The sequence below is a fragment of the Musa acuminata genome, chromosome BXJ3-7 (genome assembly GCF_036884655.1).
Source record: "Musa acuminata AAA Group cultivar baxijiao chromosome BXJ3-7, Cavendish_Baxijiao_AAA, whole genome shotgun sequence".
NCBI classification, from domain to species: domain Eukaryota; kingdom Viridiplantae; phylum Streptophyta; class Magnoliopsida; order Zingiberales; family Musaceae; genus Musa; species Musa acuminata.
The window spans coordinates 1866634-1889724 of record NC_088355.1 but is presented as its reverse complement, the minus strand read 5'-3'; the positions used below and the strand labels follow the sequence as shown (position 1 = coordinate 1889724).

At 34.1% G+C, this 23091-nt stretch overlaps 1 protein-coding gene across 9 annotated transcripts in view; it reads right to left on the bottom strand.

The window, feature by feature from the left end:
• Positions 1-272: 272 nt before the first annotated feature.
• The window catches only part of LOC103990852 (uncharacterized), a 28558-nt gene continuing 5739 nt past the window's right edge, over positions 273-23091 (bottom strand). For 4 of the 9 annotated variants that reach the window (XM_018829076.2, XM_018829075.2, XM_018829074.2 and 1 more), the window contains 17 exons: positions 19540-19725; positions 19208-19291; positions 17917-17976; positions 17740-17784; positions 16495-16700; positions 14054-14500; positions 12851-12977; positions 12539-12736; positions 12317-12406; positions 11102-11164; positions 10518-10592; positions 10379-10429; positions 9505-9582; positions 7012-7146; positions 4388-4495; positions 1130-1195; positions 273-534 (listed from right to left, as the gene is read on the bottom strand). In XM_018829076.2, coding sequence (XP_018684621.2) covers positions 466-534; positions 1130-1195; positions 4388-4495; positions 7012-7146; positions 9505-9582; positions 10379-10429; positions 10518-10592; positions 11102-11164; positions 12317-12406; positions 12539-12736; positions 12851-12977; positions 14054-14500; positions 16495-16700; positions 17740-17784; positions 17917-17976; positions 19208-19291; positions 19540-19725 — 2088 coding nt within the window. In that variant the 3' untranslated portion in view covers positions 273-465. The remainder of the gene's footprint in view (positions 535-1129; positions 1196-4387; positions 4496-7011; positions 7147-9504; positions 9583-10378; positions 10430-10517; positions 10593-11101; positions 11165-12316; positions 12407-12538; positions 12737-12850; positions 12978-14053; positions 14501-16494; positions 16701-17739; positions 17785-17916; positions 17977-19207; positions 19292-19539; positions 19726-23091) is intronic. The other 5 variants (XM_009410134.3, XM_018829080.2, XM_018829077.2 and 2 more) reach the window with 4 other exon arrangements.

The window sequence follows — 23091 nt, the reverse complement described above, 5'->3', positions numbered from 1 at the left end:
TCGATTACATTTTATATAATCAATCTTTGTTGAACTTAATATATAAAACTTAAAACCTTTAATTACTACAATTTGTCTCCATAACTCGAATTTAGAATTTTATCTTAACATCGATTAAAATAATATCACAAATATCATATATCATGAGGTCTTCCACATTTACATCCACACACATCCATCTTCCTATCTAAAGCAACAACAATCTGAATGATGTCGCTATCTAATAAAAATTCCTGAGTGTATCTATCTCAATCAGATCAACTAAACAAGTGTTATACTGCAAAGTACTTTTAAAAATAGAAACAGCATTTTATGCCCAAAATCAACAGTTACTTTACAACAGAAAGAGCAAGATAAATAAATTTTGATAATGACCTTCTTGGGAACAAGATTACATATGTGAAACGGGAAAATTACATGAATTCTTTCGCCATATTTCCTTCTTCACTTCAGCCAACAAAATCTCTAATCCTTCTGGTAAAAGGAGAGAACAAAGTCCGTATGTACAGAGAAGAGTTGGGTATCCACAAAAAGCTGATCCAACAAGTCGAAGGAAAAAAAAAAAAACAAATACAATGATCAAAAACAATTTGACCAATTCAATACACCATGATGGAGTTAAAGAGTCTAGCTTTATACATTTTATCCTAAATTCTTAAGCATGACCGTAATGATCAGATTCAAATACCAACAAAAATTATAACAGGAACACATTTAAGCAAATGACCAATTCAATACTCCATGATGGAGTTAAATGTCTAGCTTCATACATTATTTCCTAAATTTTAAGCATGTACGTAATGATCAGATTCAAATACATAATAAAGTAAATTCTTAAGCATGTCCGTAATGATCAGATAAACTTGAGTATATCAACAACAACCATGTAAAATTAACAGTTGGAAATTTAAAGACAAACTTGACTACATTTGTTCTAGTGGTTTAGATGAAACAATTTCTCTCAATGTGCAAAGAAACCAATTTTAATGCAAATGATCAATGATAGATGATGATAGATTAGAAGCCATGGAATGCAAAATAATATTTTTAAATTAACTACAAAGGAACTTATTATATTAGCAAAACGAAACACTCTCCAGTGCAAAGGAATAAGATGTCCAATGTGTACCTTCATAAAAGACCTGTCCCTATATGGAAAAGAATCAATATAACTGTCTTTCAGCAGCACCGAAACCTAGATATTTAGCACAAAACAAAAGTAGGTTAGGACTTGTGCCACTTATGAAACAACAATTTGAGTACAACATGAAGAACCTTTAACTAATTTAAAACAACAAAATAAGTAGTAAAAGGTTCCGAGTTGCCCTTAATTTTTCAGCCTGCAACCAGAAATCAACTTCTTATCTTATTTGCAATGGATTTGGTTTGGAAATATGGCCAAGAGGCAAGGCAGGGGCCTGCAATAATCGGTGTTAGGATCAACAAAAGATTTGACATTCTTCTGCTCATTTAACTCAACATATTCTGTTCCAAGCCAACGCATGATAATAGTAACAGCTCCACCACATAAATTAGTGGAACAGTATATATATATATATATATATATATATATATATATATATATATATATATATATATATATATATATATAAAGTTGACGTCGCCTCACTTGGGAAGAAGAGAGGCGAAGGCGACATCGCACATTATATATATATATATATACCGAACGGTATAACGAGCGGTATACTGCTCGGTATACAGTACCGTATCATACCAAGAGATTGTCGAAACTTTGGTACGGTACGATATTTCATTCCTGGATACTAAGTACTAACCAAGAATTGAAATATCATACCGTACCGGAGTTTCAACATTTGCTCGGTACGGTACGATACTACATATACCGCTCGGTGTGTGTGTGTGTCTATATATATATATATATATATATTTATTTATTTATTTATAAAAGGCGACGTCGCTGAGGCAACGTGACGTCACCTCGCTTATATATATATATATATATATATATATATATATATATATATATATATATATATATATATATTCCGTCCTGTTCGGTAACGGGCGATCCGTGTACTAGTCAGTTGATGGACCGGTACATACCACCCGGTACGGGCGGTATTATTTGAAACTGTATACCTTGGTACTACTACTAAACAAGTGTAGCATTGGCACACTGGCATGTCAGGTCCGCTATATAGATCAGTATGTCCAGCACTGGAATCCTTGTTGACAATGGTTTATCAGTAAATCCACAAGAATAAGAGCATAAGTAAATCTGAAAAACATGTTTTGTACAGTTCAGCTAGTTCTACGATGAATTCTTAGAACTATAACAAAAGAAAATAACAGACGTATACTTCATGTGACCATGCCACTTATGAGTTGGAAATATTATCACTTAAAAAACCTTATCACACTAGCAGAAATAAACAAAGTCATGACTCATGAAGAGGGTTTAAGTTCCAACTCAATGAGATAAACACCATAGCAAAGTTGACCCAGCTAACAGTCCTTTGTTTGAGACACTACTTGGTAGGCCTAAAACAGATCAAATCAAAAGCAACAGGCTGAGTGAGATATTTGACTGAGATTAACAAGTTCATATAACTAAACAATGTCTACAAAGAGCATAGGACACAAAACAATGTAAAGGTCTGAAATTATCTTTGGGCCTGATATGGTGAAGAAACTGAAAAGATATTCCTGCAACTATCTGCATGCAAAAAATTAAAGTCTCCCAAGTCCTATTCTTAATATATGGGTTAAGCCTCATTTGAAAGAAAAATGAACTACTAAAGAACTAAATGTGAAGAGAATTTTGTTTGAGACACTACTTGGTAGGCCTAAAACAGATCAAATCAAAAGCAACAGGCTGAGTGAGATATTTGACTGAGATTAACAAGTTCATATAACTAAACAATGTCTACAAAGAGCATAGGACACAAAACAATGTAAAGGTCTGAAATTATCTTTGGGCCTGATATGGTGAAGAAACTGAAAAGATATTCCTGCAACTATCTGCATGCAAAAAATTGAAGTCTCCCAAGTCCTATTCTTAATATATGGGTTAAGCCTCATTTGAAAGAAAAATGAACTACTAAAGAACTAAATGTGAAGAGAATTTTGTTTGAGACACTACTTGGTAGGCCTAAAACAGATCAAATCAAAAGCAACAGGCTGAGTGAGATATTTGACTGAGATTAACAAGTTCATATAACTAAACAATGTCTACAAAGAGCATAGGACACAAAACAATGTAAAGGTCTGAAATTATCTTTGGGCCTGATATGGTGAAGAAACTGAAAAGATATTCCTGCAACTATCTGCATGCAAAAAATTAAAGTCTCCCAAGTCCTATTCTTAATATATGGGTTAAGCCTCATTTGAAAGAAAAATGAACTACTAAAGAACTAAATGTGAAGAGAATTTTGTTTGAGACACTACTTGGTAGGCCTAAAACAGATCAAATCAAAAGCAACAGGCTGAGTGAGATATTTGACTGAGATTAACAAGTTCATATAACTAAACAATGTCTACAAAGAGCATAGGACACAAAACAATGTAAAGGTCTGAAATTATCTTTGGGCCTGATATGGTGAAGAAACTGAAAAGATATTCCTGCAACTATCTGCATGCAAAAAATTAAAGTCTCCCAAGTCCTATTCTTAATATATGGGTTAAGCCTCATTTGAAAGAAAAATGAACTACTAAAGAACTAAATGTGAAGAGAATTTTGTTTGAGACAATACTTGGTAGGCCTAAAACAGATCAAATCAAAAGCAACAGGCTGAGTGAGATATTTGACTGAGATTAACAAGTTCATATAACTAAACAATGTCTACAAAGAGCATAGGACACAAAACAATGTAAAGGTCTGAAATTATCTTTGGGCCTGATATGGTGAAGAAACTGAAAAGATATTCCTGCAACTATCTGCATGCAAAAAATTAAAGTCTCCCAAGTCCTATTCTTAATATATGGGTTAAGCCTCATTTGAAAGAAAAAATGAACTACTAAAGAACTAAATGTGAAGAGAATTTTATTTATCAATTATCAAACATTGCTTTACACCCTGTGACTCCCATGTTTAACGCATGAGAGTCTACCAAATAATCTGTGTCACATGGGAAGAGAGGTTATGCTTTGGCTGGTTTTCCACACTTGGTGGGAAGAAGCCATTATAGAAAGTTCATATAACCCTTGACTCTGGATGGTGGTCATGCATCTGAAAGGCATCTTAGATATAGTTGTTTCAACATAGCAGTTGCTTTTGAACTTTCCAACAAATTCAGGTTATCATAAAAGGTCCCAACATCATAATAAAGATCTTGGAAACTGAAAAGAAAGAACATCATAATCTATCTTTTAGCAGAAAAGCCAAATGTCAGACTCAAAAACAAACCTTGTCATTGTTGCATTGCACATTTGTGATCGTATGGGATCGCAGATTGGAGCAAAAAGAGTCTAGATACGATCTGAGAATTGCCAAGAAACCTTTAGCGGCTTCAATCTGTAAACACAAGAAAAAAAATTAATACGCATTTCAAAAAATTCTTAGTACTATAAAAATATTTATATGTGAAGAAAAAATTAACCTTCTGAGTGTCAATAAGAATTATGCATATTTTACAAGAAAAACATAATAAGAATGCAAAACAGTGCCATGATTAAGTAACTTCAAAACAGTGTTTGCAGTTCTGGGTACCAGTACTAAACTGGTCAGGCATTGAAACAGTATGGGTTCATACCGATTTACCAAGTGTTGGTACACTGGTGAATTCTGGATTTTGAGAAATACATTAAACTATTACCACAAATCTAGGAATAACCACGTTTATCCTTATTTTCTCCCTTTTTTTAGTTATATACAATCAAATTAGACAGCTATAAATTGATTTAGATCTATAAAATTATAAATAAGATGTAAAACAAATAACAGGCTACCAAAAAACACGCTGCCATGACTAAATTATGTGTTAATGGAATAATAATAAACACTTAATTAGTCATTATTAATCTAGCAACAAAAAACACACTGCAATGAGGACTAAATTACCACTAACTAACCCTTAATTATAGGTTAATGGAATAATCAAATTAGCCATTCATTTCTTAATCTACCAACATTAAACATACTAGAGCAAGCCCATAATTACCTCTAGTTAACCCTTAATTATATGTAAATGGAAAAATAAACCCTTGATTCAAGGATAATTTCCTAATTAAGCAAGAATAAACATGCTACAATTAGCCCTTAATTAGGTGTACATTGAAGAATAATATCTTAAGTATGAATATACATGCTCCAATGACCCCTTAATTACCTCTAATTAGCCTTCATTAAGTGTATATGAAAGAATAAGACCTTCATTATCCCTTAATTGCCTAATCACACAAGAATAAACATTTATGAAACCTAATTACATGAAATATCAGGGATCAAATTTCAGATTAACTTGATCTCAAGACAAGTAGGATCATATCATGAGATTTAAGCCTCTTTGAATGCAAACCAACCTTCCCTAATTGTTTTTTAAAGGCAATCAGAGAAGATCTAAACCTTTCGCCCAAGAAAACAAGAGATTGAGGTTGAGAATGAGATTGTGAAAGAGAGTGAGGGTGAAATAGGAGAGGAGGGTGAAAGGGGTGTATTTAAACAAATAAAGAGGGGCTCCAGCGGTCGGATGGATTTAAATGACACAAATTTGGCTGTTACCATCAGCTACAGGTCAGTACTAATCAAATTTTGACTGGGTATTGCTGGTAAAGCATATGTATTACCCAGTACACCTCAAATACCGACTGGTATGTTTGTACCAGCCTTGAACCGACTAATATGTCACTGGTCTGAGAACTGATCGGTGGTCAGATCGGTGAATACGGAACCTACCACACTGAACTGGTCGAACTTACGAACCTTGCTTCAAAATAATCTTCATCATAGTGAAACTCCCATGTCAAGATTGGATTATTTGCTATGCCATTCAAGCATGCTGCGAAATTAGATTGCACAATACCAGGTTAAAGACCTTGACAATTATGAAAATAAAATTTCTCAAAGCAAAACCAAGTTCAGTTCAGACTGTTGAGCAGACTATATCTAGTTTACACTCAAGAAAATTATTGTTCTACCTGAATTAGAATGAAAAATCTTGATTTCAAGTTAAAGTTATTGAGTTATAGATATAAATAAAACTATAAAAATTTCTTACTTTGTCCTCATGAAACAAACATAAGCTAATTTTTTTTGGTTCCAATAATAAGTTCATAGAACTAATTCAGCAAATTCTGACCTCCCTTTAGTGATGATGGATAAATTGTGTGTAGGACCGGAATCTCGCTTGACATAGAACACAAGGCAGATGTGGATAACTGTTTTGTAAGTCCTAAATAAAGACAAGGTAAATGTAGAAAACTGCAAATGAAATTCTCTTTAATGGAGTAAGGTATGACATGAGGATGCAAGATTCAGTCAAGAACTGACATAACATCAAATCCCCAAGAATTGTTGTTAATCACTGTTTAAAGCTTCTCCAAAATGGAGAAGATTTAGTGCTTGGACTGGTATTTGTGCAAATATTCTAAATGGAATCACATCTCATCTGTCACAGAAGTTAGCATATCCTGGATTTCCTAAGCTTTTCTTTTTTTAGTTACCATTTTTGAAAAATATCAAAAAATCACAACAAAAAAATTGAGTTGCATAAATTAGAAGTACTGTAGGAATAGAAATATTATGAAATAAATTTGATCATCGTAACTGCATTGAAAGATAGCAGTGGTTTTGCTACTACCCTTCGGATAACAAATTTCAATCACGTTAACTTATTTTTTAAGAAAATTAGCAAAAATCAAAATTTCAGTATAAACTACACTTAAGAATGCAAACTATGGCACAGCTCAACATAATAGAATTTTTTTTTATAAATAATGTATCTACTTGGTTCATTAGCTTCCATAGCGAAACACTTGCACAAAGTTCAGAAAGAAGGAATAAAGGATACATGAGCTAGGATTAGAGCTTGCCTGTACATCAGTGCACTCATAAACCGGCCTTCTTCTAGCTAGGTAGCTTTCGCCAACAAGTTTTGCATAGTATGGGCTTAGAAATGAGAATAATTCTTTATGTCGTGGCAATTGTGGCATTGAGGGCGATTTAACCTACATGGTCCAATTTGATGATGATTATGAGAAATAAAAAGTAGACAAAGAACATTAGAAATTCAACTTCAACAAAACAACTAAACAAGAACAGAAACCAAAATCCAATATATTTCAGAAAGAAATTACAACTAGCAAATATTTGAGAGATCATCTGTAATTATAAAGTAACAAGAAAAATATCTTGTACAAAATTGCCATATGCAAAAACCCTCATGTTTATTATGTGATGTCAATAGTCATTATACATATCCAAGTCATGTATGTACTATATATTAACTCTAATATTAAGCAACAGAGGAACATATTAACCACAAGTTAAATCATGACCACAATTATGAGTTTGTCAGGGATCATCAAACTAGTTCAGATTTGTTAGCAAATCTCAAAACTGTTCATTTATTCATTATCTCAAAAACTACAAACACCTCAGCTGTGTACAAACTACAAACCAAGATAACTAAACTGCTTCTCCAAAGGCATTATTAGGGAACACAAATGTACGCCTATATAGCATGAACATAGCAGTCTATCATGTCATACCGGACAAATGATACAGATACAAGTTGGACTCAGTTTGCAAAATTGTTCTTAGGATCTACTTGGGATGTTACAACCAATCTTGGTGGCATGGATAAGATAGAATTGACAAAATAGAATCGCCAAAACAATATTTCAACAAAATAGTAAAAGATATCAAAACTGGAGAAAATGTAATATTCTAAAGAATTTAATTACCTTCATGTTTTACAAAATTTCTTACTTCCCAAAAGGGCATCAAATCAAAATTGTAAATTATAAAAAAATCAGGGCATAATTATCATATCATACAATGATATCAATGTAGTAAATAACTTATAAATATGTCATACAAAAGATTCAAACTTATTCACATAACCTATAAATATATTGAATGGATCCCATTATAGCCCCAACTGTTTCAAATTACCATGAAAGTGAAAGTGTCAGGTAATTGCAAATAAAAAAAATGTGTCAGTTAGTGCAAACAAAAGTAACCTTCATGCAACCATATTGCCACGTACTTTAAAAATAATCTCATGACATTTTTATTTTTCATTATCTATCACAGAATATGTATTTCCTTAACAAGTGTAGGCTACATATCGTCCTCTCTTCTTTCATGATATTCTTTCTTCTTCACTTTATCAATGATGGGTGAACAATGCAATCATACTTTAAAATGTACTGACATACTGGTCTAACCGAGAAACAATACCAGCCCAAACCTCGGTGTAGCTCTCAGTATACCTTTCATTCTTTTCAGTGATACCGGATGGTGTATGCCACTTTACTGCTCAATATCTCGACGCTATATCAGTCTGATAAGTTGTCAAACGTGATTCTTCGAATTTAAAACCTTAAGTATAATATTAGTTGTGACAATATCTACTATGGCAACAATCCGGTTGCTTTAAATAATAAACAAAATAGCAGCAGTGACTGTCCCAAACTCCCAATCATAGTTATAGATTTCTTTTTGCCCTTTCTTCCTCTATTTCCCTCTTCTTATCCTTCCTTCCCATGCACTCTTCTTTAACTCTCTTAGGTTCTCAAATTGTTTGACCAAAATTGGCCAACTCCAGTCAAGATCAATTAACTCTTAACGGATCTGAAATTTTTTTAAGGCCAAAAAATTAGTCAAAATTGGATAGGTTTTAGGTAATGCCAATATGAATGGGGCATATTGTATCGGAACAGACTTGTCAATACATAATACCAATCAAGATTTTAATACCAATCCACAACCGGTATCAGGCATGCACAGTATTAATATACCAAGTGTTATTTAGCTGACCAGTACTGACTTATATAGTCTGGCACCATTTTTAGTTGGACTGACTGATTCGTACACATCAGTATGTATCAGTTCAACCGGCTCAACTGATATTTAGAGTTTTGAACTAATATCACTGGAAAATGGATTAAGTCACCTTAGGCTACCAAATTATTGGAGTGTCTAGCAATGAATTTTGTCAATTTGATAAATTAAAGATTTAATAAAGATTACTATCCAAAGACTGTACAACCATTTCTCAAGAAGTTGGGAATGAAATTCTACATGGCAGAAAGAAATAACTTTAATACATAAAAAGAATGACAGATAACAGCCAACAGTGTAAGATGGGATGTTGCCTGATTTATCAGACAACTTCAACTACAAAATTCTGCAAATAAACTAATAAAAAGTCAAGACACAATGATCAGCAATATTATTTGCCATAAGCATTCGAGTTGTAGAGGAAGAAGATCAAGGCAAAGAAACACTAATGTATTGATGCTAAGCTGATGACCAACACATGCGTAATAACAATAGACATTCGAAGTTGCCTTGCCTACCTGGTTCTTGTCAGCATCAACAAGTATGACATTAGCCAACTTTGATTGTATGTCAGCTGTTTTGTTCTTTATTCCCACCTGCAAATGCACAAAATTTCCAAGAGAAATAAAAGTAAGCTTTAAAAAAACTACAAATGACAAAAGGAACTAGGAGATGGATCAAAGATGCAAATGAAGTCTTTCAACTTGGTTGATGGTCTTTTTTTTGTTGGGTTACATCATTCAACTTTGTGACTGATCTGTAATGTATTAGATCTCCTTCATTTTCCTTGTCCCATAATAGACAGAATTTTGTATTTGTTCATCTTAATAATGGATTATCTTAAGCATCCATCTCACAAAGATACACAGGTTGGTTTCATAGACCTACGCTGATGAAGAATATTAATCCAGAATAACTTAAGACCAACAGGTTATTGTAAATTCCTCCTGAGATTTGCCAGCAAGGAATTATATCAAAGATTCCAAATTCTCATCCAAACAATCTATAAACAAATCAAGCCAATTTTTGCATAGATAAACAATAGTTACTTGAGTGATTTTGAATGAGTATTTTTGATAAAACAATGATGGTGTTGAAACAGAAAACCTTGACTACGGCTTTTAAACAATTTCAAGCTACATGTTTGTCAATACAATGCATCTCAGTAGTCTTCTTCTGAAATTCATTAAGCTAGATGTCAGAGCAGACCACACAGACACAAAGGGAACCAAACTAAATCATATGAATCTTCAAGAAGACTGAAGATTTGGTTAACTACAAAAATGACAGTTCTAAGGACTCCTGCAATTGACAGTCTTTTATGTCACTGCATGAAGATAAAATCAGATATTACAAGTTCAATAAATGGAGTTGTGGTATATAGAAACTTACAATGTATGGTACTGGTGCATCCACAAAGTCCAGCATATCATTTGGCAAAACCTAATTTTCCAGATATAAGCACACCGAATGTACAATTGCATGTAAAACCCTTTTATTGCAGTAGGTTAAAATTATTGAGGTTACATACTGGCATTAGTAGGCTATGCCACTGATAGGGGCGTATCAGCGGAACTACTGATAAAACTGAAGCTGATAAAACACCCTGCACATCAAATGTTGATTTAATAAATTGTAGAAATATCAGCCTTCACACTTGGAAGAGAATGCAAAGATTACTAACCAACAATTATCATTTATTTCATCGAACTTATGGCAAAAGCATGCCTATAGGCAATTCATGATCAATCTTGAGAAGATAAGGAACAATGTAGTCCCCAAATTCATTCGCTAGAATTACAAAAGATCACTAGCATGAACTTGGACATCCTCCAGCATATATGGATGCCTCCAACGATGCCACAATCATGATAAGATTATAAGGGATTCTTTATTTTAGAATTATTTAGTGTAAACAAACAATTATGTTAGCTGCTTTACATATCAATGCTGCAATAATATGTAATCATGATGAGATCAAGAATTCTGAATACAGGATAATAACACTAGACTAAATAAGGGGAAGTTAGGGACACTAAATTTACATTATTTAGAACGACATCTTGCGCAAAAACAAGAATCGTAAAATAAAAGAAGAAAGGAAATGCACCTTACCAAGTTTGAGCAAATGACAACGATTTGTTTCTCTAAAAGTGCACCAGCAAGCATCACCAGTATCTGACAAGTGGAAAACAAAACAAGGACGTAGATGCAATGATCCAGTGTTACGTGTAGAGAATTCTCAGAAGGCACGAATATGATAACAACACATCCATATATCTGGGTTTTGGTCTCTAAGGAGACAGCTAGATCAAGTGCATTGTTTGTGGAATCAAGAGGTCAGGGCTTCGAGTCTCACAGCTAGCAAAATATACATCTATAGACTTTTACCATTAGCGGATGAGCAGTACACTTAAAGCCTAGGCACCAATTCGCACATGATTATCTGCAGCTATAATTTCTGCAATTCATCACAGAACTAATGCACTACGAATACTCGCACACATGCATCAAGTGCCCACCTTACGGCACCTCCCTCCATCTCTTATTCTCCCCTCTTCTATCTGTCTCTCTCTCCCCTTCCCTCCTGCTCCACCTACTCCCCCCTCCTCCTCCCCTCTTCTCTCACTCTCTTACTCTCTTACTCTCTCCCTCTCTGGTCCAAGTGATACTGACTGGTACCAAAGCTATAATGAGGTAAGAAACGTCAGACCATACAGGCACCATACTGATTCAACAACAGACTGGTTTTAGTACTGTATCAAGACATTAATCTATGCTAAGATAAGGCATAGGGAAAGGCTACCATTTATTAACCATCAAGATTTTTAACCATTTTCAGTATTGCATCAAGATTTTAACCATCATATATATTTAGGGTTTTAGGTAAAGGTTACCATTTTTGAGAAACTTTTGGGGTCATATTCTTAGTGAAAGCTCCTCACCAACATTGTCTGTTGATGAAGGCCCATAGGCCAAACTATGTAAAGTTGTAAACATTGTGTATTGTCATGTGATTGTCACTCTCTTCTCGTATCTTCTTCCTCCCTATTCTGTGCTATCTTCCCTATAAAGGCCTCTTGGCAACAACACTAAGTAATTACAAAATCATGCCCATTGTGATTTTACATCAAAATGTAGCTGTCTACAGAATCACCATAAACAATCGAATAAGTTCATCTATGCATGGTACAATGTCAAAATAAGAAACTTTTTATTCTTTAACATTTTAGGGACCTTTGGGGAAGACAGGAGATTAAAATATTAACAAAAGGTTTGACATCTGAAAGGAGCTTCTGCATGTCAGTTTATAATAATGATAACACTTACATGTTCAAGCCTCAAGCATCCACAAATGGTTGCAACTGTCCATACAGACAGAGCAGTTGCCTCCTCTTCTGCCAAGAGAGAAGTACGTACCTATAATAAGGGCAGCACATAAACAAATATAAAACCTTTGTCAAGCTTGTTCATTCAAGCAGTCTAAAGCTATCATGGATATAGCAACCAGATAGCAAACTGAAGCTGAAACTAGGATTAGCAGAAATGTACCTCAGCCATCTCTAAGTTTGTGCCATTAGATCTTAGATCAATAGTGGAGCCAGCAATATGAAGAACTGTCTCACCAGGTCTATGAAACTCCAAAGGATGCAAGTGCTCCAAAGGCTGAAAAGTGAGTGTTGAACCTCTAGCAGGGCACTGTAATTCATAGTACTCACAAATGATCTGTAAGGATCCCTTGCAGTTTGCCTGAAATTAAATGGGAGCAGTAGATGAACTATTAGGGAGTTCATGAAATGTGGAAATTTCAGAATCCAGGATTTATTATACTTGTACCAAACTCCAGTAAAACTACTTTCAAACCTTGGCCCAATCAAGAATTTTATTTTGACGACCCAAATCTTCTTGACCTGATGAAGATGGCTCTTCCAGTTCTGCATTATCGATATTACTCCTAAGGTCTCTGTCTTCACATGGAGAACCCTGTAAACTGAACAGGCAGGGTAAAGATTTCCTTTACTAACTCAGTCATCACAGTTGCTACATTTTATCTTCATTTTATGCAATTAATTTAACTCTATGCATAAAAATGTTAAACCAGCCTAGAGATTATCATAGACCATTCTCTTCATAGAACACTCAGATGTAGTCATCAATCACTTGTACCATTTTGGAGTTGTGACATTAATTAAATCACTTCTGAAGGTGAAGATAATCTAAAATCATAATTTTATATGTAAAAATATCCCCTTAGGCCTGTTTATGAGGTGACAACCATCTTTAAACAAAGTTTTGATTTAATAGAAAAATAATATTGAAAACCAAACATTAATCTAATCAATCAAATTACACATATGATACAGTTTTGCACACTTGCCAAAAAACATGATCTGAAGATGGTAACAACTGTCACTGACATGATCGCATCGCTGCTATGCACCTAAAAAGCTTGATGCCAAGTGCAACAGAAGAATTTGATGCAGATTTTACAAGTAATAAGAACATAGATATGTTTACTATCAAAGTGAAAACATGTTCGTTGGATATAGTATAATTATTTGAGAAATATATTCAACAATCAAATTTACAGTTCGACCTATTTCACAATGATCCCTGTTCAAAGTCTTTTGAGGATGTAATCATGACAAGAAGAATGACAAGTAATCTTGTCTACACTTGACTAAACACTAACATGAACAAATCATAAAATTCATGTGCAACAACAAAAAATGTGTAAAGAAAAGAAAATTGCAATTCAATCACTAGGAAATTTTCAATGAACAAAAAACAAAGTTCAGAAAATAGTCCGATTATGGCTCATGTCTAATTGCAAAATTGATGCCACAAAATTAGGACTAACTTGTAAAAATTATTCCAAGCATACAGATGGCAATTATAGAATTGTTTGAAACATAGCAGATGAGAAACGACTAAAGGTTGTCTCAGTCACACTGAGGTTTGCTTCAGGACAAGCATGTTCATAAGAGAAAAACAGATTAAATATGCTGCAACAATGGCATAATTTTCCAATATCATACTGGCATGATCATGGAAGATGATTTCTACCTGCCAGAAGATTCTGAGCTTTCATATACTTGACACCCTAAAAGTGGCAAAACAGCATCCATAACATGCCTCTCATGTTGCTTCTTTCCATTGATATTATTAATAGAATGATCAAGATTTCCTTCACTACAGACTCCATTTTCTTTTCCAGTTTGAGGGTCTCTTGCTCCTTGATTAACTTCCAAATTTACATTATTTTGGATGAAAATTTTAGGCTCTAAGACACTGATGGGATCCCTGTCGCAAGAAACTTCCTCAGGAGTAGTTTCTGAAGTTAAATCAGAACCTCTTGCTGGGCTTAATACTTCCTCCACGGCATATTCTACCCTCAAATTACTGTCAATGTTATTGTGCACTCGGTCTTCCTCAGCTGTTTCTTCTGGCGATAGCAAATTTAGCATGTCAGTGCCTTTTGTAAGCTGCTCCAATCTTTCTTCAATAAGGATACTACAGCAAAGAGAAGCATGTAAAAATTGTGACACCAACATAAACTAACACACACAAATGCAATGATTAAAGGAGAAAAAGCCTTCATAAAATTAAAGAATCATCAACAATGCAAAAGTAAAAATTTACTTATTGATAAAATTAAGCACGTAAAATAAAGGGCCAGGAGAGAATAGCAAAACACAAAATAATGGATAATTGATTTACATTGTATAAAACACAAAATTATATTGCAAATTAATTATATTAGAGATATGGCTTTGATGATTCTTCAAGATACATCAGAAAAAAAATTTCTAGTTCTCAAAACAATAACAGGTAGAAAATAGTAATCTTCTTCAACTAAGGGCCAAGAGAGAAACGGTGATGGCAGTTTATAGGTATACATAACTGATAACACAAATGAAGAAAGCCACACTACTGAGCATCGTAAAATCATAGGAAAATTAAGTATATAGAATACAAATGAAGAAAACCACACTAATAAGTGTCATGATATCATAGGAAACTAAGCTAACCAACAAGTCCAACACTGAACCACAAGCAAGCATGTCTTATCGTGGAAGAGAAGATGCCGTTCTATAGAAGTCCTATAACGTGTAGAGCATTAACAATCATGTTTTCACTGCTCAAGCATTGACCTTGGACCGGTTATTTTGGCTCCGTTTATTTTTGCTGTTAAGGATAATTGAAGTAAAATATCCTTATATAGAGCTGACTTAGATGAGGAAATTCTAAAGACATTCCTTGAAAGGTTTAGTTTGAATCCAAGACTGTGTTTTTGAATGTTCAAAAATATCTTCAGTCAAAGGAAGATTTTAGCTTCCTTAAAGGGGTTAGAAATATAACCGAGTCAGGCCAATCAAGTACATTTTGTCAGAAAAAGTACTGATTAAACACAAGACTCAGAGGATTGATTGGAAAAATTAGTAGTCTTGAACCAGTGTTGGAGGATCAGCAGATCAGTAGGATCACATTTGCAAATTAGGTCAGGCCAATTACAAAATGTTCAACTCAAGAAAAATTAAATAATTGAATACAAGTGAAAAAACTAATATAAGCTTAAAATGTTTTAATTTACTTCATTATTTAAAAAAAATCAAAAATCTGAACCAAAGAATTTCAGCGCTCATTCACCTAACTACATAGCCCAACCCTCCCCTTATTTACTGCTTTCCATCTTCTCCCCCGTATCTCACCCTCCCACCTTCCACACAACCAACACCCTTTTTTCAGTGTCACTTGGGTGGCAAAGTGGTGGTTTGGCAACAAGCCCAGGCAGCTTATACAGCGTGTGATGAAAGACAATGAGAGATGTGGGTGCAGTATGTGGTGGCAAGAAATGGAAGGGGGAGGTCACTAGGGAGGAAGTAATCAAGGGCCTGAGGAAGAGGATGGCAGCATGCAGCATAAGGATTAAGTAGTAATCTTCATGCTAAGCATTGGAAAGATCTAAACATTCTTAAAACTTAAAAGAAATAAAAGGATAGATAGAACTCAAGATACTTGAATCAGATAAGGAAAAGGTTTAAGTTTGGTGGTTGTGCTCAAAGAAAGTCAGAACTGGTGAAATCTTTTTTCTACAAACACCACCTTCCTCATCTCGAGATAAATAACATCAGTAGCACTTCTCTCACTTCAACAATCTTAGGCGTACCCTCTTAGGAAACTAAGAGACTACAGAAGGTGCAAATGCAAGATGAAACCAGATTGACAAAAATAAGAAAAATTCTCTTTAAAGGGACATCAAACATATCGATAGGATTTTCTTTAGAAAAAACAGCCATAAAGTGGATGGATCCATAATCAGGTATTAGTAAGTAACAAATTGTATGATAAATGAAACTGTTAAAAGTCAAACATCATATTGTAATCATTATTTCTAAATTGAGTAAACTGCTAAGCTTTTGCAGTGATGTTTTCAGCGAGCAAAATACAAAACTAAAAGGCAATAAGAAGGTTGAAAACATTATCAACTTATATAGATGTATTACCTTTTCAGTATGCCAAAATGCATATCAAAAAATGGAAGCCTTGATAGAATGCAGTAACAACGTGATGTAGTTAAAATATGACGGCTTAAGCGTGATGAGCATTGTTTCTCTCCTATAGGCAATGAAACCAAGTTTGAAGGTTTTTGCACGGGTTCTTCGACCAAGACACAGCATCCATACAAGGTTGAATCATCAGCAGCCTGTGACTTTGAAAATATTAAGAAATACTAAATTTATTGCAACAACAAGTCATATACTTAACTGACAGCACTAATAGGAAAAAGAAACAATGTCCTATCTTATAGATCAACATGGTTATATACCATATTAATTGGCTGAATAAGAAGCACCGGTTTATTAAAATCCAGATCTCATAATTATCTGGTACTCTGTCAAAGCTAGAATCGTTACATCACAGTATCACATTCTCAGCACTTAATCAGTTATGGTTCTGAAGAAGTGGTAAATTTAATAACAAAGCCATAAACATCAACTATTTGGTGGTTCTTCTGAAAGACTGTTACAGAGGAGATAGTGGAATTCCACAAAGAAAGCACAAGTATCATTTCACAATAAGAAGCCAAAGATTCCCACATTTTGAAGTTGGCTCTGTGGATCTTGTCTAACATCGAACCCCTACCAAAGGCAATACCACAAATCAAAAACCCTTTATTTTACCCAAAAGTCTTCCACCAGGCCTAGTTGCTCAATAAGAAAAAGTGTTGGATTTCTTTTATTTTTGCTCTACCTAATTTCATAAGAGCTCTCAAGTCTCAACCATCACTGTGAGAGAGACTATATTCAATAAGAACATTTAAGAATCACTATAACAGAGTATATAGTACATAGATTCTCAAGTATTATAGTTTTTTTAGAATGAGGACAATAAAGATCAATTTAAGGCTTTGCTACCACATAGATAATGAAAAAGATGTGACATTCAATGATAAGTAGGAAATGATTCTAATAGTTTATATGATACAAATGTAAAATTACAAACCTCTCGAAACAATAAGACATCTGTATATCATAGACAGTGGTACTTGGGAGTGGGGATTGTAATATATTCTTCAAGTTTTTCAAATTTTCACTCTATATTAGTTCTGTTGCTCAAGATTAGCTAAAATTTCACATAAATCCTATTTTGCTGGCATTGCCTGGAACAAAATTTCTGTTCGATGCAAATCAACAGCTAAAACTAATAACACAGGAAATTAACAAAAAATATTAGACAGGTTTTATTACCTTTAAACGAAAAACAAATGACTGATTGCTTTGCTTAAGCTGTTCCTGCAAAACATAGCAGCTTGTAGTGACAGGAAAACAGACACCAATCTCGACAAAGCAGGTGAATAAACCAATGGAATTTTTAATGTCCAGGAGAGCATTTCAAAGCAGATAACTTAGTTTATGAAGACTCACCTGCCCTAGTATTATTTCATTCAGCTCACTCAATGAAGGAGTTCTTTCAACAGCATGAACCTAGAATGAAAAATCTAAGTGTTGAAATCACAAAGACATAACCGTGCCAATCCAACCTATCAATGCAGAAGGGAACAGAACAGGTGTAGAGAACGGAACTCATATAAAGGTAACAACTGTCTAAATAAAAGCATACATATAGTATTTAAAATTTACAACAGTTTAGATAATTAGTCTAAAAGTGGAGTCTATTACAATGCAAAATAGTATGAAGCAGTCTAAATAGATCAAAGCCTTAAGTCAAGAAAATGATATCTCCCTCCCTCCTCCTCCTCTCATCTGGCAATGCAAGGCCCCCTTCTACAGCTCCCAATTCTCTCTGCCACCTCCCCCTTCTCTCCTAGCAGTGCAAGCGCTCCCCCCTTCCCCACACTCGGGTCTCTGTCTCAGCCATGTGAGGGCACCCATCCCCTACCTCTTCGCATGTATTATCTAATTAGTAATGATATTTTGAATATAAATGATATGAAACTCATGTATTATCTAATTTTGTTTAATGATTGTCTTTATCCTTAATTATATATTTTTATAATTTTTATATTGGTGAGTGTCTCGCTTCACTCAGGCGAGCGCCTAGAGTAAACATTTTGGAACCTCAGAGTCCTTTAGCGCCTCGAGCCTTTGCTAGTATTAACAAAGATGAAAATGGGAGAGACAAGCAAATAACATGGTTTTGTTAGGCCACGTATATTATACCAAGAATGCAAGAGAGAGACAGAGAGAAGAGAATTAGCAATCTAGAGGAAAAGGATGTTGAAGCATTAGCTCTGAAGATCCTGGTTTCATATTAAAAAATATCCAGTATGTTGTAGATTATTTCTGAGGTCAAGAGCATTTTGGCTACCAAAATTCTCTTGATAAATGCAACAGGGAAGTTGAACAAACACGGGAAGTCGAGTGAAGAACAAGTACAACTCAAAAATATCTAAACCCAACAAAAGAGAAGAATCCAGCATCTGCTTTTGGATCTCTATGCAGATAATTGAAGTGGCCTAGCAGAAGTCTAACTAGAACATTCCTTTTCTATATATTACATGACTAGCAATCGATCTAATAGAAATGGTGACGAGTGAAATACACTAAATGTAAAGATTTTAATTTATGAAGTATCAACTACATTCACCAGAAGGTATGTATCCACTCTAATACACATTTAAGTCTTCAGAAAACATATGGAAAAAAGATAACATTAGAGAAACCCAAGAAATAACATGGTTTAAAAGTACTAAACCTCCAAGCCTCCAGGAAAGCAAAATGAGAGAAGATCCTTATACTTGAGGGGTAGCTGTTTCTCAGGCGGATAGACAAACAGAACCTAACAGAAGGAAGAGTTTAAGAGTTCAGCCTGCATGTAAAGCAGCTAATCTGATGTTGTAAATGGTAGGAAAAGACCAGAAACTAGGAGGCATAAAGTTGCAAAGCAAGATGCAGCAGACCTTTTAGAGTTTAGAATAAGAATACTAATAAAAACATATCTCCAAACATGCATGAAAGTCTATCCATAAACAACATTAGACATATAATTATAACATTTATAATAATGCATGCAGATAGGATAAGAACCTGCGGTTCAAGATTTGATTCAGCATTAACTTGATAATTGTAATTCAGTAAGTTTCTTCTCTTTGAGTAATCATTGTTATGATCCAAAACCAGCTTATGAAGTGCTTGGACATCAACACTAGGATGAAGTCCAACAACCACCATGCTCTCAAAAAATTTTGTTGGCTCCTTCACAGATCGCTGATCCTGCTTGGAAAAATTTGAAGGCATATGCTACAACTTAAAATGCATGATATAAGTTGGGAAATAAATTCGAAACACGACAGACATGTCAGATTATCAAGGCAAGCAAAAAGAGACTGCAATTACAAACTCATGATACCTTTTTTTCAGTAAGTGTTCAGAATTAAAAGCATATGATTCATATGACACAATATATGCTTTAAAGTTTAAACAGTCCATGATGTTCCTCCAATTTACAAAACAAAGATAAATTGACAAATTGTTTCATCCACAGTTCTCCAATTAACCTGAAGAATTTAGAAGTCATATAATACCAGAGAAAAAGGAATTCAGAATACACAATATGTTGCTGCTCCAGAAAAACAAGACTGGACAAACCCAACAGACCACTGGCTCAGTTCCCTAAGCAAACAGAACATACGACACAATTTATATATAATATACATATAAGATAAGCCAATGCAGCTGCACAAGAAATTCTCAAATGCATTGTGGTTGTCTGATTTGCTTTTTATGGCAAATGTCCTTAAAATGTTGAATTATGCAAAGAATAAAGTCTCATTTAACTCTTCTCAGATATCAATCACATGATAGACTGTACTCAAATATCTTAAAAGCCTTCAAAGTAGTTAATTAAGTGTTTAAAATGTAAGCTTTTAGGTGGCTGTTTGAGACTATTACTAATCTTAGATGATGTATGGTCAATCATGCTGACTGCACTTAAACCAGCATAGCCAAACAAGCATCAGGGGAATACAGAATCAAGTGTCCATAGGCTGTGCTGGTGCACAGGGTCAACATTTATACAAGTGTTTTCTCTGGCTGCCTGTAAGTTCTTGTAGTATTGTTTCATCATTTATTTCAAAACAAGAAAATGAAGGCTTCTTCCATCTTCCAAGGTTCACGATGACTTCTCCCTTTTTTTCCCCTTTCCTCGTCTCTTGGAATATCTACTTCTCTTCTCTTCTTACTGTTTTCTCTAGCTTTCCTATGTTTGCAGAAATTAAAAATAGCTATTGTTGCAATTCAAAAATAATAATTTTTTCTTTAAGTAAAAGCTTTAGATATCATATATCAATTACTCAATAAAATAGAGAGATCGACGAGGATATAATTCATAGAGTAAAAACATGATGGCTAAAATGACGAAAGACGTCAGGAGTCTTGTGTGATCATCAAATACCTTTGAGATTAAAAAGAAAATTTTATAAGATTATTGTGACTTGTAAGACCAACAATGCTTTATGAATCTAAGTATTGGACAGTTGAAAAATAATATATACAAAAAGTTTGTGTTGTCCAGATGAGATTATTGAGATGAATGTGTGGAGTTACTAGGAAAGATACGAAAAGATATATTTTTATTCATAGACAACCAGATATCACTTTGATAGATAATACAATGAAAGAAAATCGTTTAAGATGGCATGAACAAATGCTTAGGAGACTTCTAGATGCAGTAGTCAAAAGAGATGAAATGAATAATATTAATGATATGAGAAGAGGTAGAGGAAAATCTAAAAAAACTTTAATAAAAACTATAAATAAAGATTTAAGCACTCTGAACTTAACTAAACATATGGCCTTTTATAAATCTCAATAGCGATAAAAGATCCATGTAACCGATCCTAAATAGTTGGGACTTACGACTTTGTTGTTGTTCTTGTTGTTGTATTATATGTTCTGTAAGCAATAAACAACAATTTCAATTGTTTCTGGAAGTTCATAACCTCATACTTCTTATTGAATATGTTATGAACCATATTACTAGCTCAACATGACATAATGTAGAAGTTATATTTCCTTTGAAAGAAACAATTTGTGCACCAAATTGACTACTTGTGTGCATATGATACTCTTACACAATATTCTGATCAGAATAACCAAGCACTTTTAGAAAATGAAGATCGGTTATACATGACTATGCAAACAACAACCAAACATCTTATAGGCATGAGGTCATAAATTTTTGAAAATCCAAACTGGGTTCAGGATAAGCCATTCACAAAATTTGGGATTGAAATCAATCAGATTAGGGATTATAGCTGACAGATTAGGTCTTGGTCATCACATAATTAAACATTACTTCAGAACTAGAAAGTACAATACATCCAAAAAAACTTAAATCTACTAATTAAATTTTTTTAAGATTTTAAAATTTGTCCTTTAGTAAATTATTTGAAAATTTTAGAAAAATTCCTGAAAAAGCCTGGGATCATCTTTTTCATTTTATCCCCAGCCAAGACCAGCTTTAAAGGGAATGGACACAATGTTCTTCCTTAAATAAACAACTACCAATAGCTTTCCTTTATAATGTGATATTTTCTCTGTGTCCTCTCTCCCTCTCATTTTCTCTCTTATCAACAAAAATCAGCAGTTATTTTTTCCTCTTCATCTTCCACCATCACACCATAGTCACAGCCTCCCCCTCTCTCTCCTTAACCAAAAAAAGTAACTAAACTTATGTTTTCCTTTTTCATCTTTCTCCTCCTCCTCTTCTTCCACCTCTTCGGCTAACAAACCACTGCTAATGTTATTTATGCACCAGCCTCCTCTCTCCCTTCTCCCTTCTCAACAAAAAAAAAAAAGAGAGACAGAAACTATTCACTTCTTCATCTTACACACCAGACGTTGCAACAATGATTTCAGTCTCCTTCATTCTCTTCCTCAGCACAACAAAAAAATGTGTAATGTTATTTCTGCACCAGCCTTCTCTCTCCCTTCTCCCTTCTCAACCAACAAAAAAAGAGAGAGAAACTCTTCTTCATTTCTTCATCTTACACACCAGACATTGCAACAATGATTTCAGTCTCCTTCTTCATTCTCTTCCTCAGCACAACAAAAAAATGTGTACTTCTTTAATAACCATTGTCGTTGTTATGGCAATTGCCTCAACCTTTCCATCATTTAGTGTCCATTATATATAATATAAAAACTTCACGCTTATAAGGCCGATGCAAATTGGGTGTTCTCTTCCACAAACATGCTACCACCTTTTGAACAGTACGGACATGAGCAGTTACTTGCATATATTCTATGGCATTGACAAAATTCACCACATCAGCCTTACTATAAAGTATAAACTACTAATATCTTTCCATAATAGTAAACAAGACATCACATTGGCAAATCTAATGCCCAAAGACTAACTCGAACAAAAATTTGTGGAGGAACTACTCTGACTATTCAACTATAGAAAAGGGACCATTTATGATATTAACCCTATGTGAAACTAATGGAAAGTCACCTAAATTGATTGATCAAAGACAAGTATTTTGAAGGCAAAGGTCAAACCCCAAGAATGTTTGTTTAGTTTAATTATATGAATTGATCATTGTTGATGTAGAAAAGAAAGAATATATACTTATC